Source organism: Ictidomys tridecemlineatus, chromosome 4 (assembly GCF_052094955.1).
Source record: "Ictidomys tridecemlineatus isolate mIctTri1 chromosome 4, mIctTri1.hap1, whole genome shotgun sequence".
NCBI classification, from domain to species: domain Eukaryota; kingdom Metazoa; phylum Chordata; class Mammalia; order Rodentia; family Sciuridae; genus Ictidomys; species Ictidomys tridecemlineatus.
Window position 1 is genome coordinate 126,946,171 of NC_135480.1, and position 27,828 is coordinate 126,973,998.

General features: G+C 34.5%; 1 protein-coding gene across 5 annotated transcripts in view; it reads right to left on the bottom strand.

The window, feature by feature from the left end:
• Naa35 (N-alpha-acetyltransferase 35, NatC auxiliary subunit) overlaps positions 1 to 27,828 on the bottom strand; it is a 92,146-nt gene that overhangs the window by 46,765 nt on the left and 17,553 nt on the right. For all 5 annotated transcript variants that reach the window (XM_040285605.2, XM_005337435.5, XM_005337433.4 and 2 more), the window contains exons 6-11: positions 27,285 to 27,452; positions 9,204 to 9,270; positions 9,079 to 9,122; positions 7,972 to 8,022; positions 7,083 to 7,166; positions 6,113 to 6,227 (exon numbers count right to left, since the gene is read on the bottom strand). In XM_040285605.2, coding sequence (XP_040141539.1) covers positions 6,113 to 6,227; positions 7,083 to 7,166; positions 7,972 to 8,022; positions 9,079 to 9,122; positions 9,204 to 9,270; positions 27,285 to 27,452 — 529 coding nt within the window. The remainder of the gene's footprint in view (positions 1 to 6,112; positions 6,228 to 7,082; positions 7,167 to 7,971; positions 8,023 to 9,078; positions 9,123 to 9,203; positions 9,271 to 27,284; positions 27,453 to 27,828) is intronic.

The window sequence follows — 27,828 nt, forward strand, 5'->3', positions numbered from 1 at the left end:
ACCCTTGAATACTAAAGGAGGACATTATATCAAACACCCAGTTATTTTATCAATTCAACAGATGGTCTTGTGTCATCTTTAAAACATCTTTCCTAGGGCTTTGTGACTTACTACAACTGGGCTTATCCTCCATATATAGAGTGCAAGTATTATCTTGTGATCTCCTTTTACCACCAGCCAGGGAATTTCCTTCATTATTTTTTTTTATGTTGTACTCTTACGTGCCTTCACCCCATACTTTCCTTTTTCTTGATTTATTCCCTTGTTTGTATGGACCCCATCTTCCAAAAGTTCTGGGAGACAAATTTTCTGAGACCATCTAAATGTCTGAAATTCCTTCCTCAAAATTATAGTTTGTATATAAAATTCAATATTTGAAACCATTTCCCCAAAAAAAATTTCTGCAAAGACAGTTCCAGTGATCTTCTTTTACTAATATCCCTGATATAATTAACACAGCCTATTTAGAGGATACAATTTAATGGTTTTTAATATATTCAGAGTAAAAAAACTATCATCAGAAATTGAGAATATTTTCATCACTTCAAGTAGCAATATGCACTACAATCCTAGGTAACAACTAATCTACTTTATGTCGCCATGGGTTTACCAATTCTGGCATTTTAATAGAATTTATATAACTGGTATTTTATTTTATTTATTTTATTTTATTTTATGACTGGTATTTTCCACTTGTCCATAAACATGAGGTTTCCACTTCTGGGTCTCAATTCTATTCTATTCCACTGATTTACTTCAATTATGTATATCCAAAACCACTGTCCTGATTGTTAAGCTTTGTGTACATTTCAAATTTTAAAAGTGTGACTCCTCTTTTATTTTGCTTCACTGATTTCTAGCTTCACTACTGCTGTTGAGAAGTGTGATGACACTGTCTTGACCCTTGTAATTTGCTTTTTGTATCTTACAAATCTCTGATCTTCTCTTCATTGACATTTCATGATGCTATGCTTTAATAAAGGTCTGGGATGTAGTTTAGTGGTAGAGCACTTGCTCTTGTACAATCCCTGGGGGTTTGATCCCCAGTACTGCAAAGCAAACTAAACCAAACCATACCAAAACCAATTTTCATGCTCTTTTTATTGGCTCTTTCTTTTAAATGAAAGACTTCGGAGGATTAGATGAACTCTAGAAACAGCAAAGAGGAAGGAGGGTGAGGGAGGGGGTATGGGGTAGGAAAGACTGTGGGATGAGATGGACACCATTACCCTAAGTACATGTATGAAGACACAAATGGTGTGAGTCTACTTTGTGTACAACCAGAGATCAAAAATTGTGCTCTATATGTGTAATATGAATGGTAATGCATTCTGCTGTCATATGTAACAAATCAGAATTTTCAAAAAAGTCTCAAAAAATTAAAAAACAAAAATGAAAGACTTCTTTAATACTACTTAATTTAGGTAGTTGTTGTTGTTATCAGTGTTACTAGGGATTCAACCCAGGGCCTTGCTAAGCAAGTGATCTTACACTGAGCTACATTCCTAGTCTATTTGTTCTTTCAATCTGGGCGTTTACATAATTTAATTCCAGGAATGCTCTACCACCTAATTACATCTCTAGCCCTTTTTATTTTGCAATACTTCTTGCTAAATTGCCTAACCTGGCTATGAACTTGCAATTCTGGCTCAGTCTCCTGTGTAACTGGGATTACAGGCAAACAGCACCATGACAGTTCAGGAAGTTTTCTTAAAAGAATTTTTGTGGAGTTGGTGTTGTAGCTCAGTGGCAGAGCACTTGCCTAACATGGGTGTGGCCCTGGATTCCATCCTCAGCACCACATAAAATCAAATAAATTTTCAAAAGGTTGAATTCTCTTTTTTTTAATATTTATTTTTTAGTTGTAGTTGGACATAATACCTTTATTTTATTTATTTTTATGTGGTGCTGAGGATTGAACCCAGGGCCTGGCACATGCTAGAAGAACGCTCTACCACTAAGCCACAAACCTAGTTCCGAAAGGTTAAATTCTTAAAAAACAAAAAAGAAAAGAATTTTTTGTTGTTACTACTATTTCTGGAACAACTTTCATTAGTTCATCCTTCATTTATCCTTATTAGACAGTGGACCTTCTGGACTGATTCTATAATATATTTCTCATCTTTACATTTTTAGTCTACTTTAAACTTTCATAATTTTGTTGTTCTAAACTTTTTAGTTATTATCATATTGGCTTTTATGTTTTGAATCTCAACATAATCCCTTTTTTCCTTATATATAGCATTCTAGTCTTGTTTCCATATGCATTTCTGCATTTAAGATATTGTGTTTGCTTACCTTGCCTATTTTGTTTTCTTTCATGTCAGAGATTTCCACCCTTGACTGTATAATCAAGATTTGAAACTGCAACACAAAAATCTAAAAGTTTTGTGAATACTGATAAGGCTATTGGGCAAGACACTGTATCAGGGGAATTGCTAATATCAGTATATCTGGATTTTGCTACTTTTCCTCCCTACTCCCTACTTCCTGGGCTTGAAGACTTAGGCTGGCTGAATTGTGATCACATAACTTCCTTTTAATGTGCATACCTCAACTGTGTCTCATATCTCCTCAGTCTAATATCCCACTTCCTTATTCCCAAATAAAAACTTCTAGTATTCTGAGGTTCAAGAAGGTCATCCAGCAAAGAGAGGAAATACCTGCTCCTAAACAGATTTTCAAACAGTTCTCTTTCAGTTCGCTTCTCATCGCCATTTTCAGATGTCTCTGATATGCTATTAATGGAATCTTTCTGGGGATCCACAATATAAATTGATTTCACTTTGATTCCGTATCAGTGCAACTTAGAATTCAGTTATTTAGACATAGCTAATTCCATGTCTGTTTACTAGCTTATAAAATTCTGTTGCTAGTGTCTATCTTGCCTTGTCCTTTTACTCTTTCTTCTTTTTTTTTTTTTAACCACATCTTGGTTTTGGGGGGTTTCAGAAGGTAAATGCAAGTGTTTAATCTACAATCTTTTTTTTTTTTAACTCCTCTCAACTGTTGTCACCAGTGCTGCTAACCTATCAAGTTTAATTATACATCAGTTATTTTAAAAAGATATTATGCTCTCTTGCAAATGTGTCAGATTTGAAAATATACTCCAAAGTACTTACCAATTTAAGTCAACATAAATTTAAGTACATTTTTAAATTTTCTATTAGCAATATCGAGGCCGCTTTTTATCTCAAGGGTTAACTAGAACCTAACCCCACAGATAACTATGAGAGAACATGGGAGAGAAATATATTGAAATATATTTGACAAGTGGTATCTACAAAGTGTTTTTGAAGAAGATGACTTAAATATCATTTCACAGACATAAAAAAGTATAAAATTCAAGATACATTAAAAGCAATATGAGCTTCCCAACATCTTCTCTCCTTCATTCTTTCAATAAAGATATAACCTAAGTTTCTGAATCCAGCAAGCCCTGAGTAATCACATATTGAGTTTCAATGCACATTTCATATAACTCCAAAATCTGCTTTTCCATCCATTTTCCAGAGCCATATATTTACTATTCTATTGGACTACTCCATATTATTACATAAAAATAAACTATTACCTCTGTGCTACCCCATTTATTCACCTCCCAAACCACTTCTGCCTTTTTAATCTCTATTAAGATACTGATATTCATTGAATAAAACCACCAGCAAGTATTTCTTTTTCTTGTTTTTGGATATCAGGGATTGAACCCAGGGGTGTGCCTAATTACTGAGTCACATCCTCAGCCTACCCCAGCCCTCTTTTTTTAAATTCTGAGACAGGGTCTCACTAAGTTTCTGAGGCTGGCTTTGAACTTATGATCCTCATGCCTCAGCCTCCTGAGCCACTGGGATCACAGGTATGCCTAAGGCACCCAGTTACCAGCATGTATTTCTTAGACCAAGTTTGACTCTGTTTTTCTTCCTAATACCAATGTTCCCAAGTCCTACCCATTAAGTACCTTTTTACTAAGAAGATAAAATGAATGCTCAGTGATTCAAGCTTTACACAGCTGGAATTTTAATAACTGGCAGATAAAATTAGTAATCTGAAACCAATGTTAATCTACACTATTGTTTTCTCATCATTCTTCTTAGAATAATCATTTAGGAAGGTAGTAACTTTTCTTTTCAGTGCTTAGGATTGAATCGATGGTCTTGGGCCATTAATCTATAATCCAAACCAACTTTTTCATTTTGTACAATTTCATTTTTATTTTTTGGTACTGGGAATTGAACCTGGAACATTTTACCACTGTGTTCATCCCCAGCCTTTTATATTTCTCTATTTTTAAAATTTTGATACAGGGTCTCTCTAGTTATAATCCTCCTGTCTCAAGTTTTCCGAATCCCTAGGACTACAGGAGTGTGCCACTGTGCCTGGTCCCAACTTGTTTTTGGCAGGGCGCATACAGAACAGTGTGGGGCGGGGGTCCAAAGAATGAACTCAGGGGTACTTGATCATTGAGCCACATCGCCAGCCCTATTTTGTATTTTATTTAGAAACAGAGTTTCACTGAGTTGCTTAGCGCCTTGCTTTTTGCTGAGGCTGGCTTTGATCCTCCTGCCTCAGCCACCGAAGCTGCTGGGATTACAGGGATGTGCTACCATGCTCGACCCAACTTTTTTATTATAACACTTTTATGCTTTATGATTAAGGGACAATCACAAAGTTAAATTAAGAAAGCTAAGACCAAGGACAGGGTTAATATTCCCTAAATTTAAAATTTTGCTTAGTCATAAAAAGTGTAATCAGCTAATTTTATGTAAATAACTTTTCTGAATTTATCTGTCACTGGACTACAAAATCAGAGAAATAATGAAGACGATACATACAGGAAAAAAAAAATTTTTTTTCCCTAAAACCCCTGGTTTGAAATGAGAGAAGCCATATGCTGAAGCTAATAATAATCCTATGGCAATCATCCTCAAAAATTTGCTTCATTACAGGTATAAATAGTATGGCAAAGAAGAACATGACTTTCCAGTAATCTGGAAGACTTTTTGCTTTGTGTCATTAATATTTTCTCATTACACAAATCAATAAATTACTTTAAAGCCATGCTTTTCATAGTAACATTTTTGTACTCAATTTCAAAATATTTAAGAGTTGTAGATATTATATATCTCTCTTAAACATGTACTATGTGTTGCTATGCATAGTCTTTTTTTTTTTTTAAATATCCCATGGTCATAAACTATCACCTTATTACTCATCTCATAAATATATCTACATACCCACCTCCTAGAAATAAATATTGATATGTTAATAATAATACAGTATAATCACTAAAAATGTAGAGATTATGAGAATACCGATATCCTTACCCAAATTTCCTCCTGACTGCTCTATTACCTAACATTTAGCAAGGAAAAGTTTGTGGGAAGGATAATATCATAACTCCTGCCCCTGAAAGGAGGAGAGTGGCAGAAAGTTAAAAGGTGACAATCAGTAAAAATAAAAACTGCCTTCTTGGTTATAGCAACAACACTGGGAAACCCTAATTTAAATATAAATACCAACTCATTAACCTAAAACATTAACCCTGTTGCAAATTTTACAACAAAGGTATAATATTCTTTTTATTTTAAGGCACACTTCATAAATAAAATGAGTGCCAACAACATACCAAGTATATAATAATGTACAAAGAAGAAACAGTCCCTTCTTAAAAGTACTCAAAACCTTAGGGAGAGATGGATAGGTTAACAATTCAGTGTATGTATGAATGTATGTATGAGGTATGTATGAATGAAATGAAGCTAGAGAAAAAATGCCTAATTTACCAAGTAAAATGAGGGTGGGTTGTAAGATGGAGATTATGATTTCTCAGACAAAGGAGTAAAGAGGGAAGGTGATTAAAAAAGAAGTTTCTGCATCAGAGTATAAACACAAGACACATGAAGAGTCCAAGATAAAGGAGATGGCCAGTTCTGCAAAACTGTTTTCAGTCTAGAATAAATGTACAAAGAGGAGGCTAAAACACTTTATGTAAGACTTTGGAGGAAACATTCCAAGATCTACACAGATTAACTTAAATGAAATTGCAGAACTAAACAAATACTATTTATTCTGGATGAAGCAGAAAAAAAGTAAGAGCAAAATGGACAATTACCTCCTTTTGTAGTGTCATTCTGGGCCTGGATGCCATGATGCAATGAATTATGAATGGCAGAAAGAAGATCTGCTGCTTGAACCATCAATTTTTGAGCTTCTGCAACGGCACTGGTCTAGCAAACAAATCACCAAAAACATTCTTACATATTCTTTCACTGAAAGATATACATTAAATAGGAAAATCCTATAAACAATAATGAAATTAAATATTTGCTGCAATGATATTGGTTTTCACAAATTATTCACTTAATACAGGATGCCCAGATCCTGGCAAGATAAAAATTAGGTTTTTTTTTTTTTTCCTGATATCTGTACTTTAGAGGACCTACTTAAAAAATTAGCAACATTTTTGATTTACTGTATTAATCTATTTGTTAAAAATAAAAACCAGAGAGGTAGTCAACTGAAAGATAGAAAAGAACCAACACTTCTACTACATTATTCACCAAGATGGTGTTGGTGGCAGAACCAGGAAAAACAGAATTATAGAAGTTAGGCCAATGGTAAAGGTTGGATCTCTACTCACCACAAATTAATCTGTAATTAACTGAGTTACTGCCAAAATACACAAAAGAAAAAGCACTCACAATTTAGGACTTGCTTTTTGTTCTATGCAAATCCAACAGTTAATTTAACTGAAGGGAGGAACAGGCCAAACTAAAATTCTCATTTTTATTCTCTCCTTTTCAATCAAAGAAACATCAATCCACAAGCGATTTAAGCTTCTATTACTTTATTTACTAAAATGTAATATAAAATATCATGCTTATTATCAACACCATAGATATAAATATATCATGCAGTAGAATGTAAAATTCATGAAAGTTCGGTGTAAAAACACCAAATGTTGAGGGCTCTACATTTGAGATCAGGAGCATTTCAATAGAAAAGTCTCAGAACTGCTTCAATAAGGCATTCCATCCAAAAGTCATTAAAACAGACAGACAAGTTACAGTAAATGTCCTTACCTCTTTTTTAGTAAAAGCTATAAGCACTGTCAGTAACACACGAGTAAATTTCACTCTGCTGAATACTGCTAAACATTGTTGGTGCTAGGAAAAAAACAAGAAAGGGCTAGAAATTAAAACATGCAATGTTTGTCAAAAGAATCTCATTTCAAAATATATTATTTTTACTCCTAAATCTCAATGTTAATAACTTACTACAGTACACACATCTTCACTTACAGGTTTTAATGCCTGAAAAACAAGCTACAGAAAACATAATAAAATAAAGCCTCTTCTTTTCAAACAGATATGTTTCTTTAGCAACAGAATTGATTTTCATAAGTCAAAAGTTACACATTACATTAAAATTAATTTAATTAGCATTTAAAAAGGATGGATTAAAAAGTACTAAAAGTGGAGTCAGAAAATCTAGGATCTCTACAAAGGTTCGTTTTTTGTTTGTTTTTGTTTTTTTAATATTTATTTTTTAGGTGTAGATGGACACAACACAATGCCTTTATTTTTTATGCGGTGCTGAGGATTGAACCCAAGTCCCGCCTGTGCTAGGCAAGCGCTCTACCGCTGAGCCACAATCCCAGCCCCAAAGGTTCGTTTTTGATAATATGGAAGTTCTTGAGCTTTACCAAGCTATTGTGTATCATCTGTAAAAGATCCTTTTTTCTCTTCCTACCTCACAGGAATATCGAAGAGTTCTGAAATCATGTATTTCAAAGACCTGTATTATCATGCTATCAAAATAAATACAAGGGAATCAAAATCCCTTGCAATGTCCAACTTTTAAAGAAATACCTTAAAAAGGGCTTCCATAAATTATAACGCAGTTCATAAAACTACAACATTAAGAGGTAGACTTCTCTGATATTATCTACCAGAAAATAAGTTCAATTACTTCTAGTTCAACTTCTGGATCTCTTTCTTCTCCTTGTCGACTTCGAGTACTCTAAAATTTTAAAAAAGGTAAATTAAATACAGCCTGGAGAAGCATCAGATTATAAATATACAATGTAAAGAAAGCACAAAGGTAATCTACGATCTAATGATCTAATTCGGGGGAAACTTATTTAGGGGAAAAAAAGGTGTGTCCAGTATTTATTTCTATCCTATTAATGTTACATACAGAAAATTCACTTTGATACAAATTATAAAGATCATGAAAAGAATCAAATACTGAAACAGCAAAAGAAAAAAAAAGGAAAAGGAAATATATCTACTGAGAGAACTTTCTAACACTTTCAAAAAGTATTAGCAACCTTTACAAAAATAACAACATAAAGTTACATCACCTGTACTGATCTGATTTTACATTGAAATGTAAAATGTCTTGTCAATAAAAGTTTATGTATTTGAGAAAATTCCAGGGCATTAGCACAGGAAGATCTAGGAGTAGATGTGGTTTCTAGTCCTGAAGCTACCATTCACTATATGTCCTTAAGATTAAGATGGCTTATCTTAACTCCTTTGAGCTGTATTTTCCTCACCTAAAAGTGAGGCACTGTGTATATATTTGACTGCCTAATTCACTGAATAATTGTAAAAAAGAAAAAAAAGAATAGTTACATTTTTCTTTGACCATCAAACTACTTTATGAGGGTTAATCAGTATAAATTTATTTTTTTCCCCTTCTTTATCTCTATGAAGACAAATCATCAGTCTCATATCAAGATGAGATGTCATCAAGAAGGCTTTCACCAGAATTGCAAGATCACTATGTACTAAGCTCACCCTACTATGTTCAGACACCATACCAGCTACTAAAGATACAACAGTGGAGAAGACAGTTCTGACTTCTGAGGAATTTAACAAACTCTAGTAGGGGAAAATACTATTCTTAAAATATCATATTAAAAGTCTAAAACTTAGCAAAAAAGAAAGAAAGAAAGAACTGAGAGCGTTAAATTTTCAATACTTGAAATGATAGCTATTTATAATTAAATAAAGTTAATCTAACAATAAAAAGAATACCAGAGCCCTTCATTAAAGAAAGAAACATATATACCTTTACTCTTCTTTGCATGTCATCCTCCACATCTTTTAGCATGCCTAAAAAGAGAAATAGTAAGTTTTAAAAGGAAAAAAATCCAAACATAAAACTTGTGAAATGATCTTTATAAATTCCTTTACCTGTAACTCGAAGATCTGTCACACTGTTAGCCATTTTAAATCCATAAGTCATTGACTGAAAATCTTCCTATACAAAAGAAGGAATAATTAGGCCCTTGACTAATAAGTAACAAACTTTTATATTGCTCTTACAAAATCACTGTTTAATAAGAAAACAGAACTAGAATGTTATCCAGCTTATCAAAATATTGCTACCATACAACCAAACTTTCCTTATAGGCAAATACTTAAAATGTCATATCTTAATGCTATCTCTACCCTTACTTTCAATCACTTGTCATAAGGCAATTAAATATATCTTCATTTAATAAGGTCATTTGAAAACTAAGGCTAATATTATGAAAATCCCACAAAGCAGTTAATTCCCACTTACGAAGTATTTTTACATTCACAAATGAGTGATAGTATATAGTTAATAATAGTCACTGTTTGATGATAGAGTTGCAAAATTTAGACAAGATTTACTTCAAAAATTATTAGGGCTGGGGATGTGGCTCAAGCGGTATCGGGCTCGCCTGGCATGCGGGGGGCACTGGATTTGATCCTCAACACTACATAAAAAAAAAAAAATAAAGATATCGTGTCCACCGAAAACTAAAAAATAAATATTTAAAAAAAAACATTATTGGGCTGGGATTGTGGATAGTGGTAGAGCGCTCGATTAGCCGCTTAGCACGGGCAGGATCCACATAAAAATAAAGGCATTGTGTTGTTTCCATCTACAAAAAAAAAAAAAAAAGATTTTCTCTCTCTCAAAAAAAAAAAATTATTAAATGTCTACTTACACCTTGTTAGGTTGCAAAGGTTAATCCTTCTTAAATGTGATTACTCAAGTGATAGTGAAACTGCATTCTATAGCCCATGGTAAAGATAAAATTATTCACATGGATCCTCATCCCCAAATCATTTCTGCAATGATTTCACTGCTAAGTCACAAGAGATTCACCGAACTTGCTTAAAAAAAAAATTAAATATCACCTGTTAATTTGATTAAGAAGTTATAAACCCTAAAGAGTGTTTTTGCCATAAAAATGTAGTACTATAAAAATATAGATAAACTTTGTAATGTTGTGAACAACCAATTAAAAAAAATTATTTCCCCCCCCAAAAAACTAAAAACCTAGTATTATGAGAGTATATAAATAATGAAAATAATAAGTAGTTATAGAAGTAGGACTATAGCAAAAATTTCTGGATTCTTTAACAAAAGCAATGAGCATCAAATTCATGTCAGATACTACCTCACAGGAAGGAAGGAAGGAAGGAAGGAAGGAAGGAAGGAAGGAAGGAAGGAAGGAAGGAAGGAAGGAAGGGGGTGGGGAGGAAAGCCCAACAATGTCTCTGGTCTTAAAGAACTCAAGGTCTTTTGAAAATCTCATGTTAAAAAGATATAAGCTGGGCTAGGGCTGGGCTCAGTGGTAGGGAGCTTGCCTAGCATAACGTGTGAGGCACTGGGTTCACTCCTTAGCACCACATTAAAAAAAAAATTTTAAATAAAAGTAAGGGAAAAAAAGATACAAGCTTATCCTCTAGGTGAACTTTATATTCGATTTGTACTTTGTCATCAGAGTATCCTCAAATCTTCCATATTCAAAAGGAACCCTTGACATTTACTTTTGTAGTACTTAGAATGTGAGCCTCCACGCTTCAATTTTCCACATCCTGTACACATTCGTCAGAAAACCCTCGTAAGCTCAACCTTTAAGTTCTAACCTAAGCACTTCTCACTTTTCACAGGTATCTCTAGTTTAAGTCACCATTTCTCACTCCTATAACCCCCAGACAAGTTCTGTAAGTTCTATACCTACCACACTTGTCCCTGCTCCGACTTTTCACCACAAGGCAGAAGTGTTATTTTAAAATACATCAAACCATACCACTGCCCTATTCAAAACCCTTCCATAGTTTCCTATCTCACAGTAAAATCCCAGAGCCCACCATAGACTCTAAGGCCCTGCATCCTGTGGCCTTGGTCTCCCAAACTCACTGCCTACCACATTGCACAACAGTCACACAGGCCTTCTTGTTGTCATTCAACATACCACACAACTTCTCAGATCTTTCATACATGCTGACCCCACCCCAAAATAATTTTCTTCAAAACATTTACTAAGCCTCATCTCGTACATATTCTAGACTATGTTCTAATATCAATTCCTCCTAGAGACTTTCCCTGTGCACCATCTCTAAAGCATTTTATATCCCTAAGCCTGTTTCATTTTTAATCATGTGGAATTTATCACCACCTGACATCTTGTATGTATTTGTTTACTTATACACTGACTATTCTATCTGAAAATATATAAAATTCATGAGATCAGGGTTTTGTTTTATGCACTGCTTTATTGTAAGGGCTTAGAACAGTGCTTGGCACAAAGTTCTTACTATTCAATAAATATTTGTTGAATGAATGAATGACTTTAGGGGAGGGGTCTAAAATGCAAAAGGAGATTATCCTTGTAAGTATACCAGGCTAGCTACAGGACACCTGGGGAGTGACAGAGGCCACACCAAATTGGAGAGAACATACACTTCCTTTGAAGGACACCAGCCCCTACTTACCCTACTGCAACTATAAGCAAACACAGGGCCAGTGTGGTCAGGTACCTTGATTTTTTTCAAGGGGGGGAGGTGCGGAATCTATGGAGTTTTATGGGGGTTTTTGTTTTTTGGCAGTACCAGGGATTGAACCCACTCTACCACTGAGCTCTTTCTATATTTATTTTGGGATAGAGTCTTACCAAGTTGCCCAGGCTGGCCATGAACTAGCAACCCCCAGCCTTAGCCTCCTGAGTCACTGGAGTTACATGTGTGTACCACCATGCCTGGCATTGTTTTTAACATGTAAAGTTTTTCTAATTTTAAAAAAGGCCAATACTGTATAGACAAAACAAACAAAATGCCTTTACAAAGTTTTACCTATGAAATGTCAGTTTGCCAAGAATTATTTAAGGAAAACTATCTTTCGGGAGAATATCATAGGTTCCACGCAACAAATACAAGAATTTACTCCTAAGACATTGGAAGACTGAAAGGAGGGAGATCACATAAACAGATTCCTACCATTAAAAGATCATCCTGGAAGTGACATAAGGACAAAAATCAGAATGTATCAGGGAGACCAGACCTATTAATAGTCAAAGCAGGAGTAGGTGGTAATTTGGATTGGAACTACACAGTAGGTTAAGAAGATACAGAAATCAGAACACATCTAAATGTTAAAGTGTTAAAAACATCATCAATCAAACATCATTCTCAGACTTTCAATCTGAACAACTGACAAAAGATGGCATCATTTCCTGAGAGGGGGCCAGATATTTTAATGGCAGAAATGGTGTCTAATTTGGGTTATATTAAGTATGCAATTTCTTTAATCATCCTAGTAAAGATTTCAAGAAGGCACTTAAGTTTGAGTCTGGAAGTTGAGTAAGGAATCAAGACTACATATACTTTAGAACCTTTTATACATATTAGAGCCTCCTAAATACTTGGTCATCAAAAGCATTTGACAAAGTACAGCATCCCTTTATGTTCAAAACATTAGAAAAACTAGGGATAACAGGAACTTAACATTGTAAAAGCTATCTGTGATAAGCCTCTGGCTAGCATCATTCTAAATGGAGAAAAACTGAAGGCATTCCCTCTAAAATCTGGAACAAGACAGGGATGCCCTCTATCACCACTTCTATTCAATATAGTTCTCGAAACACTGGCCAGAGCAATTAGACAGATGAAAGAAATTAAAGGCATTAAGATAGGAAAAGAAGAACTTAAATTAGCACTATTTGCGTATGACATGATTCTGATCATTGTAATGTTTTGAGCAACTAATAAAAAAATTAAGTCAGAAAAAAAAAAAAAGGAAACCCTACACCCTGGATTAACTGGGCAAATCAGTGATATGGAAAAAAATCCAAGACTGTAGTAACAAGATGAAAAGAAAAAAATATTTCAAAGAGTGGTCAACTGGTCTAATGATGCTCACAGGTTAGAGAGGGAGGGGTAGGAACACTGGACTTAATGAGTTGGATCTTTATCCATCCAATTACTTTGGAGTAGTGGTATAGAATGACCATTCAGAGTGGGTAAGCAGAAACTGAAAGAGAAACTAAAATAAGCAAATATTAAAAGCTCATTCAAGGAGTTTTTTTATTGTTGTTTTTTGTAGAGAGCAGCAGAGAAATGGGATTGTATCCACAAGGAGGCATCGGATGGAGAGAACCAGGATGTATGGGTATGTATTTATAAACGATATTTAAGCATGCTTATATGCCAATCAGAATAAGCTAGTCATGGAGAAGACACTAGTAATATAATACAAAGAAGTCTTTACATACTGCAGTGGGTAAGTAGAGGTGAAATCCAGAACATAAGTATAGGGGCTGAGCTTAGATTATTTTAAGAATACTTTCATTTTAATAGGGGAAGGCAAAGAGCATGGATAAACAGACAGGTTACCACCTGAGACAGCGAGAAAATAGGTACATCTAATAATATCTGATTGCAGACAAAGTTCAATATGGTAGGAATCAAGCTGAGGATGAAGAGGTCTAAGGGGGAAAAAGTCAGTATTAGAGATTAGAGAAACATATTCACTACAGAATCGTAGGATTGCATGGTCTCCCATCTGAGATTTGCAGTCTTAAAATTAAAGTGAGAACAGACACACAGATGTGGGTTTTCTCTAGCAGCTTCAGCTTGAGTACAAGCAGGGAGTAGGCAGATAGTTGGGGTTTTGCCAGATACGTGACACAAATGGAAGGGACAGGAGAAATAAAGATATCTGAGTGATTTCAGCAATGACCATGGAAATGAGGACGTAAAGAGAATAACAGTAACAAAGTGACAACACACATGAATTGGAGATCTTAGTGGAAATGAAGACTGGTGGTAATCAAGGACTCAGAGTAAATAAGTCAGGGTAGTATATTTGAAATTAACACGGGGGAGCTGGGGTAAGCAGAATAATGGCAATGAAATCTTGATCATTTATTCACTCATTCTAAACCATTTTCTGAGCAACATATAGAGATTGGTATGGGCTAGATACCACGGATACAACGGTAAAAAGCAATTACTGCCTTTGTAAAGCCTATAATCCAGAGAGAAGTAGGACATCTTAATGTGTAAAACCCACATTCCTTACCAGATTTTCCAGAACCTTTACAATATATTACAACTATCAGGCACATTTAGGTCTCTATAAAATATTACATTTTAAACAATGCAGCTCAACAAGGATACTTCAAGCAACATCAACAATAATAACTATTAACAGAACACCCAACATCACCAGTATGGAAAGACAATTTAATTCCAACAAAACAATAATTTTTTTGAGGGGGAATAACAAGCAATTGAACCCAGGTCCTCACACATGCTCGTCACTGAGCTACATCCCCAGTTTAAACAAAAAATCTTGATTGTAGTAATAATATCATATTCTAAATAGCAAATTTTTAAAATCTCTAAACCTTAACAATCAAGATTGTTGAGATTTATTATTCATTTCAGATTAGGGATATAGGTCAGTGTTAGAGCACGCATACCAGTATTTCGGATTAGACTTGAAAAATATGTACATGTCCATTAGTAAGTGGCTCATAATTTATTTTATTCATAATGGGATACTAATTATTAATAGCAAACGTTATTAAGTGCTGACCATATACCAGACACTGTTTGAATATTCTATTGTATTAACCTCATTATCCTCACAATAATGCTCTGAAGTGGGTACTATTACAAACTATTTCTTACAGATGAGGAAACTAATACATAGAAAGATTAACTTTCCCAAAATCACAAACTTAGGAAGTAACAGAATCAGAGTACACAAGTGGTCTTACTTCCCAGAGGCTATACTTTCACTTTAATTTGAAAAAAAAAATTCAGATTACAAAGTTTGGAAAACACTTTTTTTACCACATTTAGAATTCCCTGTATTTTTTTCCCTGAAACCTCTAAAACTACATTACATACTACAATGTTCCTACTGTGATGTGATTTCCTAAAAACAAACTCATTCTCTTATATAACCACAATACAATTCTAAAGTCAGGAATCCATGTTTCTTTAATCTTTAACCTCTTATTTTTCATGCATAATATTTTGAAATAGAATGGGCCAAAGTTATTTTGTAGTAATTCCCCAATACGCGCTTGCCTGGTGTTTTTCAAAATAAAATTCAAATTATGTCATATTTGACAGAAATACCATAGTATTTCTGAATCCTTCCTCCCCATTCCTACCCCCTTGATACTGGGGACTGAACCCAGGGGAACATTACCACTAAGTTATATGCCAGCCCTTTTTATTTTGAGACAGGGTCTCACTAAATTGTTGAGGGTGGACTTAAAAAATTTACAATCCTCCTGCCTCAGCCTACTGAGTAGCCAGGATTACAGACATGTGCCCACACCTGGTTTCAGTTAGATCCTTAAAGTGCTAGAGAAGGAGGCTCAGGGTGACAGTGTATCGCATTACCGATGATTATTCTGGCCACCTGGCTAAGGTGGTATCTACAAATTTTCTCCACCATAACTTAATATTCTTCCCTTGTAACTAATATCTTATATCTAATATCAGAAGGTATTCTCAGAAAAGTTTTGTATCCTGTGTCTCACTATACTTTTGTCCAGTTTTAGCATTCTTTGATAAAATAATTATTTTAAATTTAAAATATTTAAATTATTTTTAAAAATGTACTATTTACATGATGTTCTGCAGTCAATAAGAAAAATGCTGTAGATATACCCTCAAGTGTTGACTCATTTATTTTCTCTTGTCCAGGGGCAAAAAAGCAAATTGCAAAGAGTTTATATAATTCTATCATGTTAGATAAAATGCTGTGTATACATGTTACAGAAAATATTTGGAAAGATACAGACCAAATGAATAACAGTATTTACTCCTTACCAAGAGAAATGAAACATTTACAGTGTTATTTTTATTTATTTATTTATTTATCTATTTATTTAATTTTTTTTAAAGAGAGAGAGAGAGAATTTTTTTAATATTTATTTTTAGTTTTCAGCAGACACAACATCTTATTTGTATGTGATGCTGAGGATTGAACCCAGGCTGCACACATGCCAGGTGAGCATGCTACCTCTTGAGCCACATGCCCAGCCCTTACAGTGTTATTACTTATTTACTTTTGCATTAGTTACAAACACACTCAGATGCAAACAAGAAAAAAAAAATTGCCATCTACAGGGATTTAACTGATACAGACTTTCATTATGCCAAGTAACAAGTATATGAAAAGTACAGTAATCTTTCACCTCCACCATTCCAAACTCTTGGATTTCACATGTCACTTTATATTGACAAAACAGAGCAATACATCTAGATATCATGTTTATGTTTAAAGAAAATGGCACAGAAAGGGCTAGACAAAAGGGGATGTTATTAATGATTATACAAGGATATAAGGTGCCAAGTAGGACTGTTCCATGAAAATCAGGATATGTAGATTTCAGTTCTAACAGAAGAGCAGAGAATAAAACTGAAGTGTGTCTCTGGTGAGTCAGAAGAGTTTAAATATAAGTAGGACTTTGGTCTAAAAGGATAAGAGGAAGAGAAAACGCATAAAAGCCAAAAGGAACATTATCTACATCGTGAGATATTGAAAAATAAAATAAAACATTCAAGATTACAACATGCCAGGGGAAGAAGATGAGCAACCAGGTTGGGGCCATATAATCAATAGAGTTAATATAAAGGTTTTAAATTTTATCACATAGTAACTAGAAAACAACTGTTGAACTTATAGCTAAATGTGATATTCTTAGTATCTCTTGAAATCATACTAAAATGACAGCAAAGGAATTAAAAATTTAAACCTCAAGGGCAAAGAGTTTAAAGACAACAGACAAGACACATGAAGAAATTTTTGGAAAATGAAAAGTAAATGGATAAAGAAAACTGATTTAAAAGCAAAAAAAAAAAATAGATGTCAGAGAAAAGAAAGGATGAAGAAAACATTCAGGAATCAGGGATACTGGAATTTGCAATGTGGATCTCTAAGTAGAAGCTGGATAAACAAGCAAGAAGCTTACTCCCTCCCTTTCTCACCCTGCACAGCAAAGAGATACAACACTTTTTTCCCAGCTTCTGCCACAATGTTTGGCAAATACTATTAAATGAAGAAATAGACAAGATAGCTCAGCAGTGGAGAATCTTTTTCTTAAAGGGCCAGATTATATTAATCCTTTGCTGGTCCAGTAGCAAAATTAAGGATATTACACAGGTACTTACATAACCAATTAACTCTAACCATTTAAAAATACAAAAACCATTCTTAGTTCAAGAGCCACAGAAAACATAGGCAGTGGGCTAGGTTAGCCTGCAGGTTGCAGTTTGTTAACTTTTGGTTCACAGAACTTCCTATGGTTTTAGAAGTGGGGTTTGGGAGAAAGATAAGAGATAAGTATGACTTCAAGGTTTTAGATCTACACAAAAGAATGGATGCATTCCATTTGCTAAAATCAAGAGCTACAAAAAGAAGTTGTTGGAAGCAAGGGGAAAATTAGCACCAGCTCAGTTTGGAAATGTTGAATTTGAAATAGATTTACAAGTGGAGATGTAAGATTAGGCAGTAGCACATATAAGTACAAGGTTCAAGGAACAGGTCTAGGTCACAGATACAAATTTGGGCTTCATTAGGAGACAGATATGAAACCGTATGACATCACCAAGAGAGTGTGTATAGATAGAAAAGAGGTGTAAAATTGGGCCTGAGCCACATCAACATTTAGAGCTAAGTTGTCCAATATGGCAGCCCCTGAGCTACTTGACTGAGCACTTGAAATGTAGCCAGTTCAAACTGAGATGTGCTATAAGTATAAAGCACATACCAAATACTTAGTTAAAAAGAGAAGAATGCAAAACATTAATATTATGGTAAGTAGTAAATACTGTTATCATTAATATTTTAATTCAACTTTTCTTAAAATATTAAACATTTACTAATGCCATATTTGAATACATAATAATGGCAGATTTTGTCATATAAATTTTTTTGTAAAAAAGCAGGGCACAATCATTATGTGAATCTTTCATTTTTTAATTGTGCCAGTTTTACTTTAAAATTATTTATTATTAACCTACCCTTGGTGCAAGATTAGGATGCCTAGAATACTTGTGAATATACGCTAATGCAGTGGCAATGATTATGTGTGTTTTAAATTAAAACAGTTTACACACACACACACACTTAAATAAGCAATTAAAATTAATTTACTTGTGGCTACTAGAATCTTAAATTATGTACATGGCTTATATTATATCCTGATTGTATAATGCTAATTTAGAGAATGAGATGACAAGATCCACCAGTGACGTAAGAAACCAGTCAAAGCAGGCATCATAAAAACTAAGCCAAGAATTTGTCTTGAGGATGGAATGACAACTATGATAAAATGTGCTGATGTTCAAGCTTAAAACCAAACCTTAACCAGTTTAGCAACACTGAGGTTTATGATGATCATGAGGATACAATTTTGATGAAATAAAGGTTCAAAGCCTGACTGGGGCAGAGAAAAAGATGAGAGAACACAAGACAGTGGGTTTGGACACCTCTTTTAAAAAACTGGTTGAAAAGAAAACTGGGGTATGGAGAGAAGATGAAAGACAATGTTATGCCAAGAAATGACAGTTTTAAGACTGAGAATCATAAATCATGTTTAGGTACTAATGTGAATGATCCAGTAGAGGAGCAGATTCATTATGAGGAGAAAATTGCTAGAAAATTGCTATATACCTTTGAATATACAACAGGGTATGGAATCAATGTACAAACAGAAGGGTTCACACTTACTATAGTACAGAAGGTAGATCTACATAACAAAAGAACAGCAGAATATGAGGCCCATATGCAGGTAGGTATGCTGCTAATTATGCAGTAAAACAGAGAAGTAGGTCATGTGCCTAAAGTAAGGACAGAAGAAGTGCTAAAATTCTGAGGCAAAGAGGAGTAAAAGAACTAGGGAAATATAATAATTGCTAGGGAAATATAATAATTGCTAGGTAGCACTCAGGACCCACAGGAAGTTGGTGGTCATGGCTCAGTATGTTGGTGCACACCTATAATCCCAGCAACTCAGGAGGCTGAGTCAGGAAGGAGTATTTAATTTAGAGGCCAGCCTCTACAACTTAGAAAGACCCTGTCTCAAAAAACGGTTGGAGATATAGCTCAAGGGAATAGTGGGGGGGAAAAATGAGGTTAATGGTCATAAACAGAAAAATAGGACTACTAGTGTGAATGTGTTTTTCTCCAGTCACAGTAACATGTACAGTTTAAGGGAAGAGCATAAAAAGGTTGGATATAACTAGCACTGAGGTAAGTTAAGAGAGAAAGGAAACTGAAAGTATATGCAAGGGACTTATTATAATGAAGGAAGTGGCATTGAAATTTGAAAAGGACAAGAGGTTAACTGCAGTGAAAAGTTGGTAAAACAAATGTTAAGTTGAAGTCCAGGTAAAGATATAAGTATTATAGGAGTCAGAAGACAAGAAATCTAAAGGAGATAGTCCCAGGAAGTGATACTTAACACTGAGATCATCATGTCATTAAAAAGGGAAATTCTAAGAAACCATGGTCACATAAAAAAAATTAGGATGGTATCATATCACTGTAATTACAAGGCAGTGGTGGAATGCCATCTAAATTCTGAGGAAAATTATTTTCCAATCTAGAAATCTATTATAACCAAACAAGTGTGAGTGTGGGGGAAAATATTTCTTATACATATATGGCCTCAAAAAATTTCACTCTCTCCCTCTAAGGAACCAGAGATATTCCAATAAGCAAAGTAATAAACTAAGAATGCTAGTCATGGTGGTGCACACCTGTAATCCCAGTGACTGTTATGGGCCAAGTTATACGGGCAATGACTCCACTTTACTCTGAGACTCCATGTCATGTAAGAAATGCTTCTCCTACGAGAAAACTCTGCCTCTGCCATCCTGATCCTGGTTAGCACACCCTGCTTATAAACACAAACGTTTTTGTTCTTCTCATACAACGTAAAATTGTTCATTTTGGTTCCCATTTTTCTTGGACAATGTACCCTGTCAGAGAATGACTGTCCATACATTCTCTGTCTAGTAACCATTGTTTAACTTGTACTCAACTATGGTCATTATGACCCACTTCCCCTTCTGCTTATGATTTTAGATGTTGTTTATGGTTTTGAGTCATAACAACAGGCACTTATGATTAATGTAGTTTTTTATACTATTAAAGGTGTACTCTAACCCTTGCAGGGGGTAGAAGGGTGTAGACTTGCAACCTGCCCCTTGGTCCTCCAGCTGGTGATTCTGGACCACCAGCTGATGAATAAAAATGGTTCCATCTCCTGCTTTAAGATTGACTCTGGGGCTGGGATGTGGCTCAAGTGGTAGCGCACTCGCATGGCATGCGTGCGGCCCGGGTTCGGTCTTCAGCACCACATACAAACAAAGATGTTGTGTCCGCTGAAAACTAAAAACCAAATATTAAAAAATTCTCTCTTTAAAAAAAAAAAAAAAGATTGACTCTATGACTTATTGCAATCTTGCCATAACATGACTAAAGAGGCTCAAAAAGGAGAATCTCAAGTTCAAGAACAGCCTTGGCAACCTAGCAAGACTCTGTCAGCTGTGGATATAGCTCAGTAGTAGAGTATCCAGATTCAATCCCCAATACCACAATAAACAAATAAAACTAAAAAGAAGATCACAAGATCGAGGTAACAACAGATCTAACAAAAAAGAGTAAGAAATAGAATTCCCAGGAGAACAAAAGAAAAGACAGAATGATGGCTATACAGTGGGCCTAGGAAAGCAACTGACTCTAAAAGGGGCATTTCTTATGTATGCAATATGTATAACACTGTCAGATTACCTGATATATTTTACAATAAGAGGGGCAAAATTATATAAAAGAACATAAAAAAAAAACACAAAAAAGAGACACTATGATCTCCAAGAAAAACAAAAGTTTGTAGAAAAAAAGGAAGTGTAAGTATGGACTACTTTGACCAGTCCACCATCAATAATCATAATACCTTTATCGCTAAATAATAATTTACCCAAAAGCTGAATTAATATTTGGGGCAAAGGAATTATCTGTAAATGCTAAATCCTGATACAGCATACCTAAAATTATGAAACCCTCAAACCCAATAAGAATATAAACTTATTCAGAAACATGGAAATATTTTTTTAAAAAGCTAAAAGAATTACTATTATGAAATGATAAAGAAAGATCAGAGAATATTTTTCTTTATAAATCTTATGAGCTATTTCACTTTTTAAAATACACAGAAATTTTTTTTATTTTTAATTAAAACATATACTTTATTTTTAATTTAACATATATTAAAATAGGGTGTAGTGGCACACACCTGTAATCTCTGGGGGCTCAGGCTGGAGGATCTCAAGTTCAAGGCCAGCCTCCCAGTAAGGTGGGGAACCCTTGGCAACTTAGCAAGACCCTATCTTAAAATAAAAAGACTTGGGATGTACTTCAGTGGTAAGCCCCCCTGGTTTCCATCCCTGACACCAATAAACAAACACACACACATACATACACATGCAAAATTTTTTAAATAACCAAACTATGGTATAGCTTGATTTTTGGAAGATAATTGGTGGGCAGGTAGAGAATGGATCTGAAAGAAAAGACTGGATCAGAGAGAAGAGTTCAGAAATTTTCACAGAATCTAAAACCTGAAGCCGGTTACAAGGGAAAATGAAAGCAAAGAAAAAAACAGGGTAAAGATATTTTCCAGTCAAAACAAAGGAATCTGTATTTAAGGGGTAAAGAGAAAATAAGTAATCTAAGATAACTGTACCAATTTCATTTTGCAAAACACAGAACACAAGAAGATAAGTGGTTTCATAGGGGAACTGTGGTTCCCATTTTGCACATGTGACTTAAGGTACTAAGAAAAATGTCTCCAGTTTAGAAGACACATCCAAGAACAAGATATAGCAGCAACAAGGAACTTCAGAAGCATACATTTCAAGCAAATGAATAATTTGCTCATTATTCATTAAATCATTCCTAAATAATAAATAATGATTCAAGAATGATTAAATAAGATCAGTTAAGTAAATTATTTTATCAGATGTCATAAGGACTTTTGCCAGGCAATCACTTTTTTTTCTAATTATAAAATTAAGAAAAAAAATCTGAAAATATGAAAGTTTAGCAAAACAGGAAAAATAAAATTTTTCCAGCCCAGGGGCTAACTTTTGGTTATATTTCTTTCCAGTTTTATTTTACAAAGTTGGTCACACTGAGTGTTGTTTTTTAAATCTTTTAATGTCAACTAAAAGTTATATATTCTACATGTATAATAAACTATATGTAATAAGTTATCCATAACTTATTTCAACCACAACCTCAACAATAGCACTTTGATTGATTTTAACTATTTACTACTAAAAACTAATATATTTTAGGCACAAAGTGTCCATACATCTAATTCTTTCTTTCAGCCTGAGTGGTTTTTTTTTGTTTTTTTGGTATTGGGAACTGAAGGTAAAGGGGCACTCTCACCGTAAAGCTATATCCCCAGACCTTTTTATTTATTTATTTTTTTATATCTTGAAGGAGATCTCACTAAACTGCTGAAGCTGGCCTAGAATTTGGCAATTCTCTTGCCTCAGACATATGAGTTGCTGAGATTACTGGCATATGCCACCACACCTGGCTCAGGCTGAGTTCGAGAGGTGAAGTAGGTAGTTTAAGGGTCATTAACACGTTCATGACTTTTGGTAAACATACTGTTAAGTTCCTTTCCAAAACAGCTATATTAATGCATCCCCACATCCTTTCCAACATTAATGTTCTCATATAAAAAATTTTATAGATGAAAAGTGAACTACCAATTATTTTAATTTGTATTTCCTGAATTATGCTAAGGTTAAATTTTCTCCCATGTTTATGTCCTTCATTCATAATACATACAGAATACCAATTACAATTTCTTCTAGTATTAAGAAATTTATTTTTAAAAAGTAAAAAAATAAAAACTTTATTACTAAAACTCTTACTGATATATTTAGTACAAATAGGAATATACCCCAACCCTCAGTACCCATTATCTCTTGTGTATGAAGATTGAACTATCTCCTTGTTTTTTTTCAAAAAAACAAAAATAGTAGCAAGGTAGATATGCTTTTCTACACCTGATTTTTCTTATTTTGGAGATCTAATCTTACCTGTACATACAAATCTACTTCCTCTTAAGAGGCAGCATTTACTCAATGATATGCAGTTAGGTTTTTTTTGTTTTGTTTTGTTTGCAGTGCTGGGGATCAAACCAAAGGCCTTGCATGTGCTAAGTAAGCACTCTACCACTATTGTAGCATCTTTTATTTGAGTCTTTTATTGATGGATAGAGGTAGTTTTCAGATTTTAGTTATTATAAGCAACACTATAATTAATACCCTTGTACAGATATTTTCAGGATAAAGTGTTAGAAGGAAAACTGCTGAGTCAAATATGTGCATTTTAACTTATGATATTGCTATATTGCTCTTTTAAAGTTATAAGATTTTTTTTAAAGAGAGATGAGAGAGAGAAAATTTTTTTAATATTTATTTTTCAGTTTTCGGTGGACACAACTCTTTATTTTTATGTGGTGCTGAGGATCGAACCCAGTGCCACGCGCATGCCAGGTGAGCACGTTACCGCTTGAGCCACATCTCCAGCCCAAAAAAGTTATATCATTTAACACATTCAAAAAGTTCATGTCTTGCTTACAATGAAAACTGTCAACTGATATATATGAAAGGAATACCAGAGTTAGAAAAATCCTCATTTTTCAACCATCACAGTTAAGATCAGTTCAGAAAAGTATCATGAACAAATGCTTTATCTAGGGGGAGAGACTTTAATGAGCAAGATATTTTTATGATCTTACAGTGTTTCCCAACAGATTGCTCCAAGAGAAGGGAAAAACAGTAATCATATAGTAATGGACAACATCTTGAGTGATCAAAAGGACTACCACCAGGAACGGAATGTTGGACACTCTATGCCTCCATATGATACCCTGAGAAATATAGGACATCACTTTTGTTCCAACCATAATTACATAATCTAAATCTAGTCATGAGGAAAGAGCACACAAATTCCATCCAAAGTGCATTCTATTAAAAAGAGGGAAAACAGCCGGGCGTGTTGGCGTACACCTGTAATTCCAGCAGCTCAGGAGGCTAAGGCAGATGGATTGAGAGTTCAAAGCTAGCCTCAACAATTGAGCCAGGCCCTAAGCAACTTAGCAAAACCATGTCTCTGAATAAAATATAAAAAAAAAGAGCTGGGGATGTGGGTCAGTGGTTCGGTACCCCTGGGTTCAATCCCTACACCACCATCCCCTAAAAAAGAGAGGAAGCAGAGGAAGGCTGTGTCCCTCAAAAATATCCACACCATTAGACACAAAGAAAAGCTGAGGATCTGTAGATACTGAAGAGTACTAAACAGGTATGCATTAAATGCAGGATATAATTTCAGACTCAATTTTATACTATAGGGCAAATTACTAAGAAGAACTGATTAGGTGGCAGACACAGAATCTGAATACTATAAATATTTCTCTCTTTCTCGCTGTTTCATGGTACTGAGATTGAACCCTAGAGCCTTATACATACATGCTAGGCAAGTACTGTTGAGCTGCTTTCCCACCCTTTTTCATTTTTTTGTTTTTATACAGGATCTCACTAAATTGCCCAAAGTGGCCTCAAATCTGCAATCCTGCCTCAGCCTCCAAGTAGCTGGGATTATAGATAAGCACCACAGCACTCAGTAGTATTATTACAGATTTTTGGAGGCTTGATGCACAATGAGATGTTTGGGGGAAAGAGGTAGTATGTGCAACTTACTCTCCAACAGTTCAGGAGGGGGAAAGCACACAAATAAATACATATATATAAGATACGTAAGAGAAAAAGTGAAAAAAATCAAAGAGACAACATATTTATTAGCGGCTATATAAGGAATATATAGTGTTTTTCAGGTCATTACTTAAACTACTATTAATTTGAAATTATTTACAAATAATGTTCTTTAGGATTAAAAAGGAGGGAAAATAATGACTGACCCTATCATTCCTACACACGACACACCCACAGCATGTGAGTGCCTGTTTTCCCATCCTCATTAACCTATGTATTATAGAAAATTTCTAATATTGGTCAGTGATGTATAAAAAATGGTATCTCAGTTGTTGTTTTTTTAAAGAGAGAGAATTTTTTAATATTTATTTTTTAGTTTTTGGTAGACACAACATCTTTATTTTTTATTTTTTATGTCGTGCTGAGGATCAAACCCAGTGCCCCGTGCATGCCAGGCAAGCGGACAACCGCTTGAGCCACATCCCCAGCCCAGGTACCTCAGTTTTAACTTGCACTTGTTAGGCAAGATTAAACATTTTATGCTAAAGGATATTTTATTTTCTGCCACTATCTCTTCCTGATTTAAAATTTTTTTGTGCGCATGTGTACTGGGGATTGAACTCAGGGGCACTCAACCACTGAGCCACATCCTCAGCCCCTTTTTGCATTTTAGAGTCAGGGGTTTTGCTGAGTTTCTTAAGGCCTCAATAATTTGCTGAGGCTGGTTTTGAACGAGCAATCCTCCTGCCTCAGCCTCCGAAGGCACTGGGATTATAGGCGTGTGCCATTGCACCTGGCTTAAAAATGTTTTTTATAGTTAAAATACTTCATCTTTCTGAAATTTACCTTGATGTAAAATGAAGATAAAGATTTTCAAGAGTGCTAACCCACTATTCCAGGAATATTTATTCAATCAATTTTCTGACCCACTGATTGATGTCCTTTCAGGTATCCCTTGAGAATACAAATATATATTTTTAAATTTGTATTTCTCTTCTTAAGTATTAACTCAATCTGATCTTTTTTTAAATTCCAACTAAATAGATAAGATCTTCCATAATGATACATCAGTACAAGTATTTAACTAAACAACCAATGATGGTTCAAAAACGGTGTTCCAAACAACTCACAACCCATACATTCAAATGTAGACGATATATATTTAACTATTCCCACATATGTAATATAAATTTGGGTAAGTTTTACACATTGTATACTGAATCACTGTTGGAGCCTAAGGTACTTATTTTGGATCAGTAACAGCATTAAAAAGGAATTTAATTCAACAAATAAAAGCATTCAACAAAAATAAATATCAATAATTTCAAATGGGATCACATTTTCCCTTACAATTATCAGTATGTGAAGCCTTGTTTTTTATAAGGAGAAAAAAAATTGCCCAAAATTCACAATACTTCCTTCAGTGACTACTCAGAACAAACTTGAAGAAAATGTCTATAATCTAAAATATTCTTCATACTCTTATTTTTCTTAGCTGCTTCTTATCCAAAGACTGAGAGAGTACAGCCAGCCTTTTTTGCTGTAAAAGTCTTGAGAGCAGGGGCTATCTCTTCTACTTTCTGTGTGAATATCCACAATATGAAGAATACTACTCAAGCTGGGCATGGTGGCACACACCTGTAATTCCTGTGGTTTGGGATTACAAAATGCTGAGACAGGAAGATCACAAACTAGAGGCCAGCCTCAGAAACTTAGATCAGCCCTGAGCAACTTAGTGATACCCTATCTCAAAATAAAAAATAAAAAACGTCTGGGGATGTGGCTCAGGGGTTAAATGCCCCCAGTTTGTTCAATCCATGGTACCAACAAAAACAAACAAAAAAACCCAGGAATGCTGTTTTATATACAACAGATGCTCAATGAATGGTATTGATAGAGGAAATATAATAAGATAAAAACCCTTTAAAAAAAAATCTAAGTTCCTATAACAGCGTTTAGCTGTTGCTCAAGCTGGTCTTGAACTCTCTGGGCTCAAGCAATCCTCCCATTTTAGCCTCATGAGTAGCTGTGACTATAAGCATTAAACCACCACATCCAGCAATAGCAATGTTTTAAAATACCATTCATAACCATATAGGTGGGCAAAAATATTCATAATAAAATAATTTAAATATATAGAGAATGAAATCTAAGTGCTTTAAGAATTTTAATAATACAAACTCTTACCTCTTCAAAAACAGCAGCTTTATTTACTTTTTCCCTTGCAATGTCACAGATTTTCAAGATTCCCAGAGCAAAAGCTTTCATGGCAGGATCTTCTATAAAGTCTGGATTATGAATATAAAGGCACGTAAATACTGTCTGTGCCAAGGAATGGCCTTCTAACCATGTTATCTATAGAGAAATAAAAGAATGTACATTTTTTAAGGTGATACAGAGTCTGCAAAGTTTAAATTGATCCAACAAAGGCCAGAGTGCAACCTTGATCATAATCACAAGATTTAAAAGACAATTAAGACAAGGTTAGAAAAGAACTAGAATTCACTTTCACTGACTAAAGCTTTTCAAGAATAATGTACAGGTTGAATGTCCCTTATCCAAAATCCTTAGGACCAGAAATGTTTCAGATTTCAGAGTATTTTGGATATAGAAAATATGCACAAAATTTATCTGCTAAGTGTCCCTAATCTGATATCTCAAAACTTTTTTTTTTTTTTTTTTTTGGTACAAGGGTCTGAACCCAGGGGGGCACTTAACAACTGACCCACAT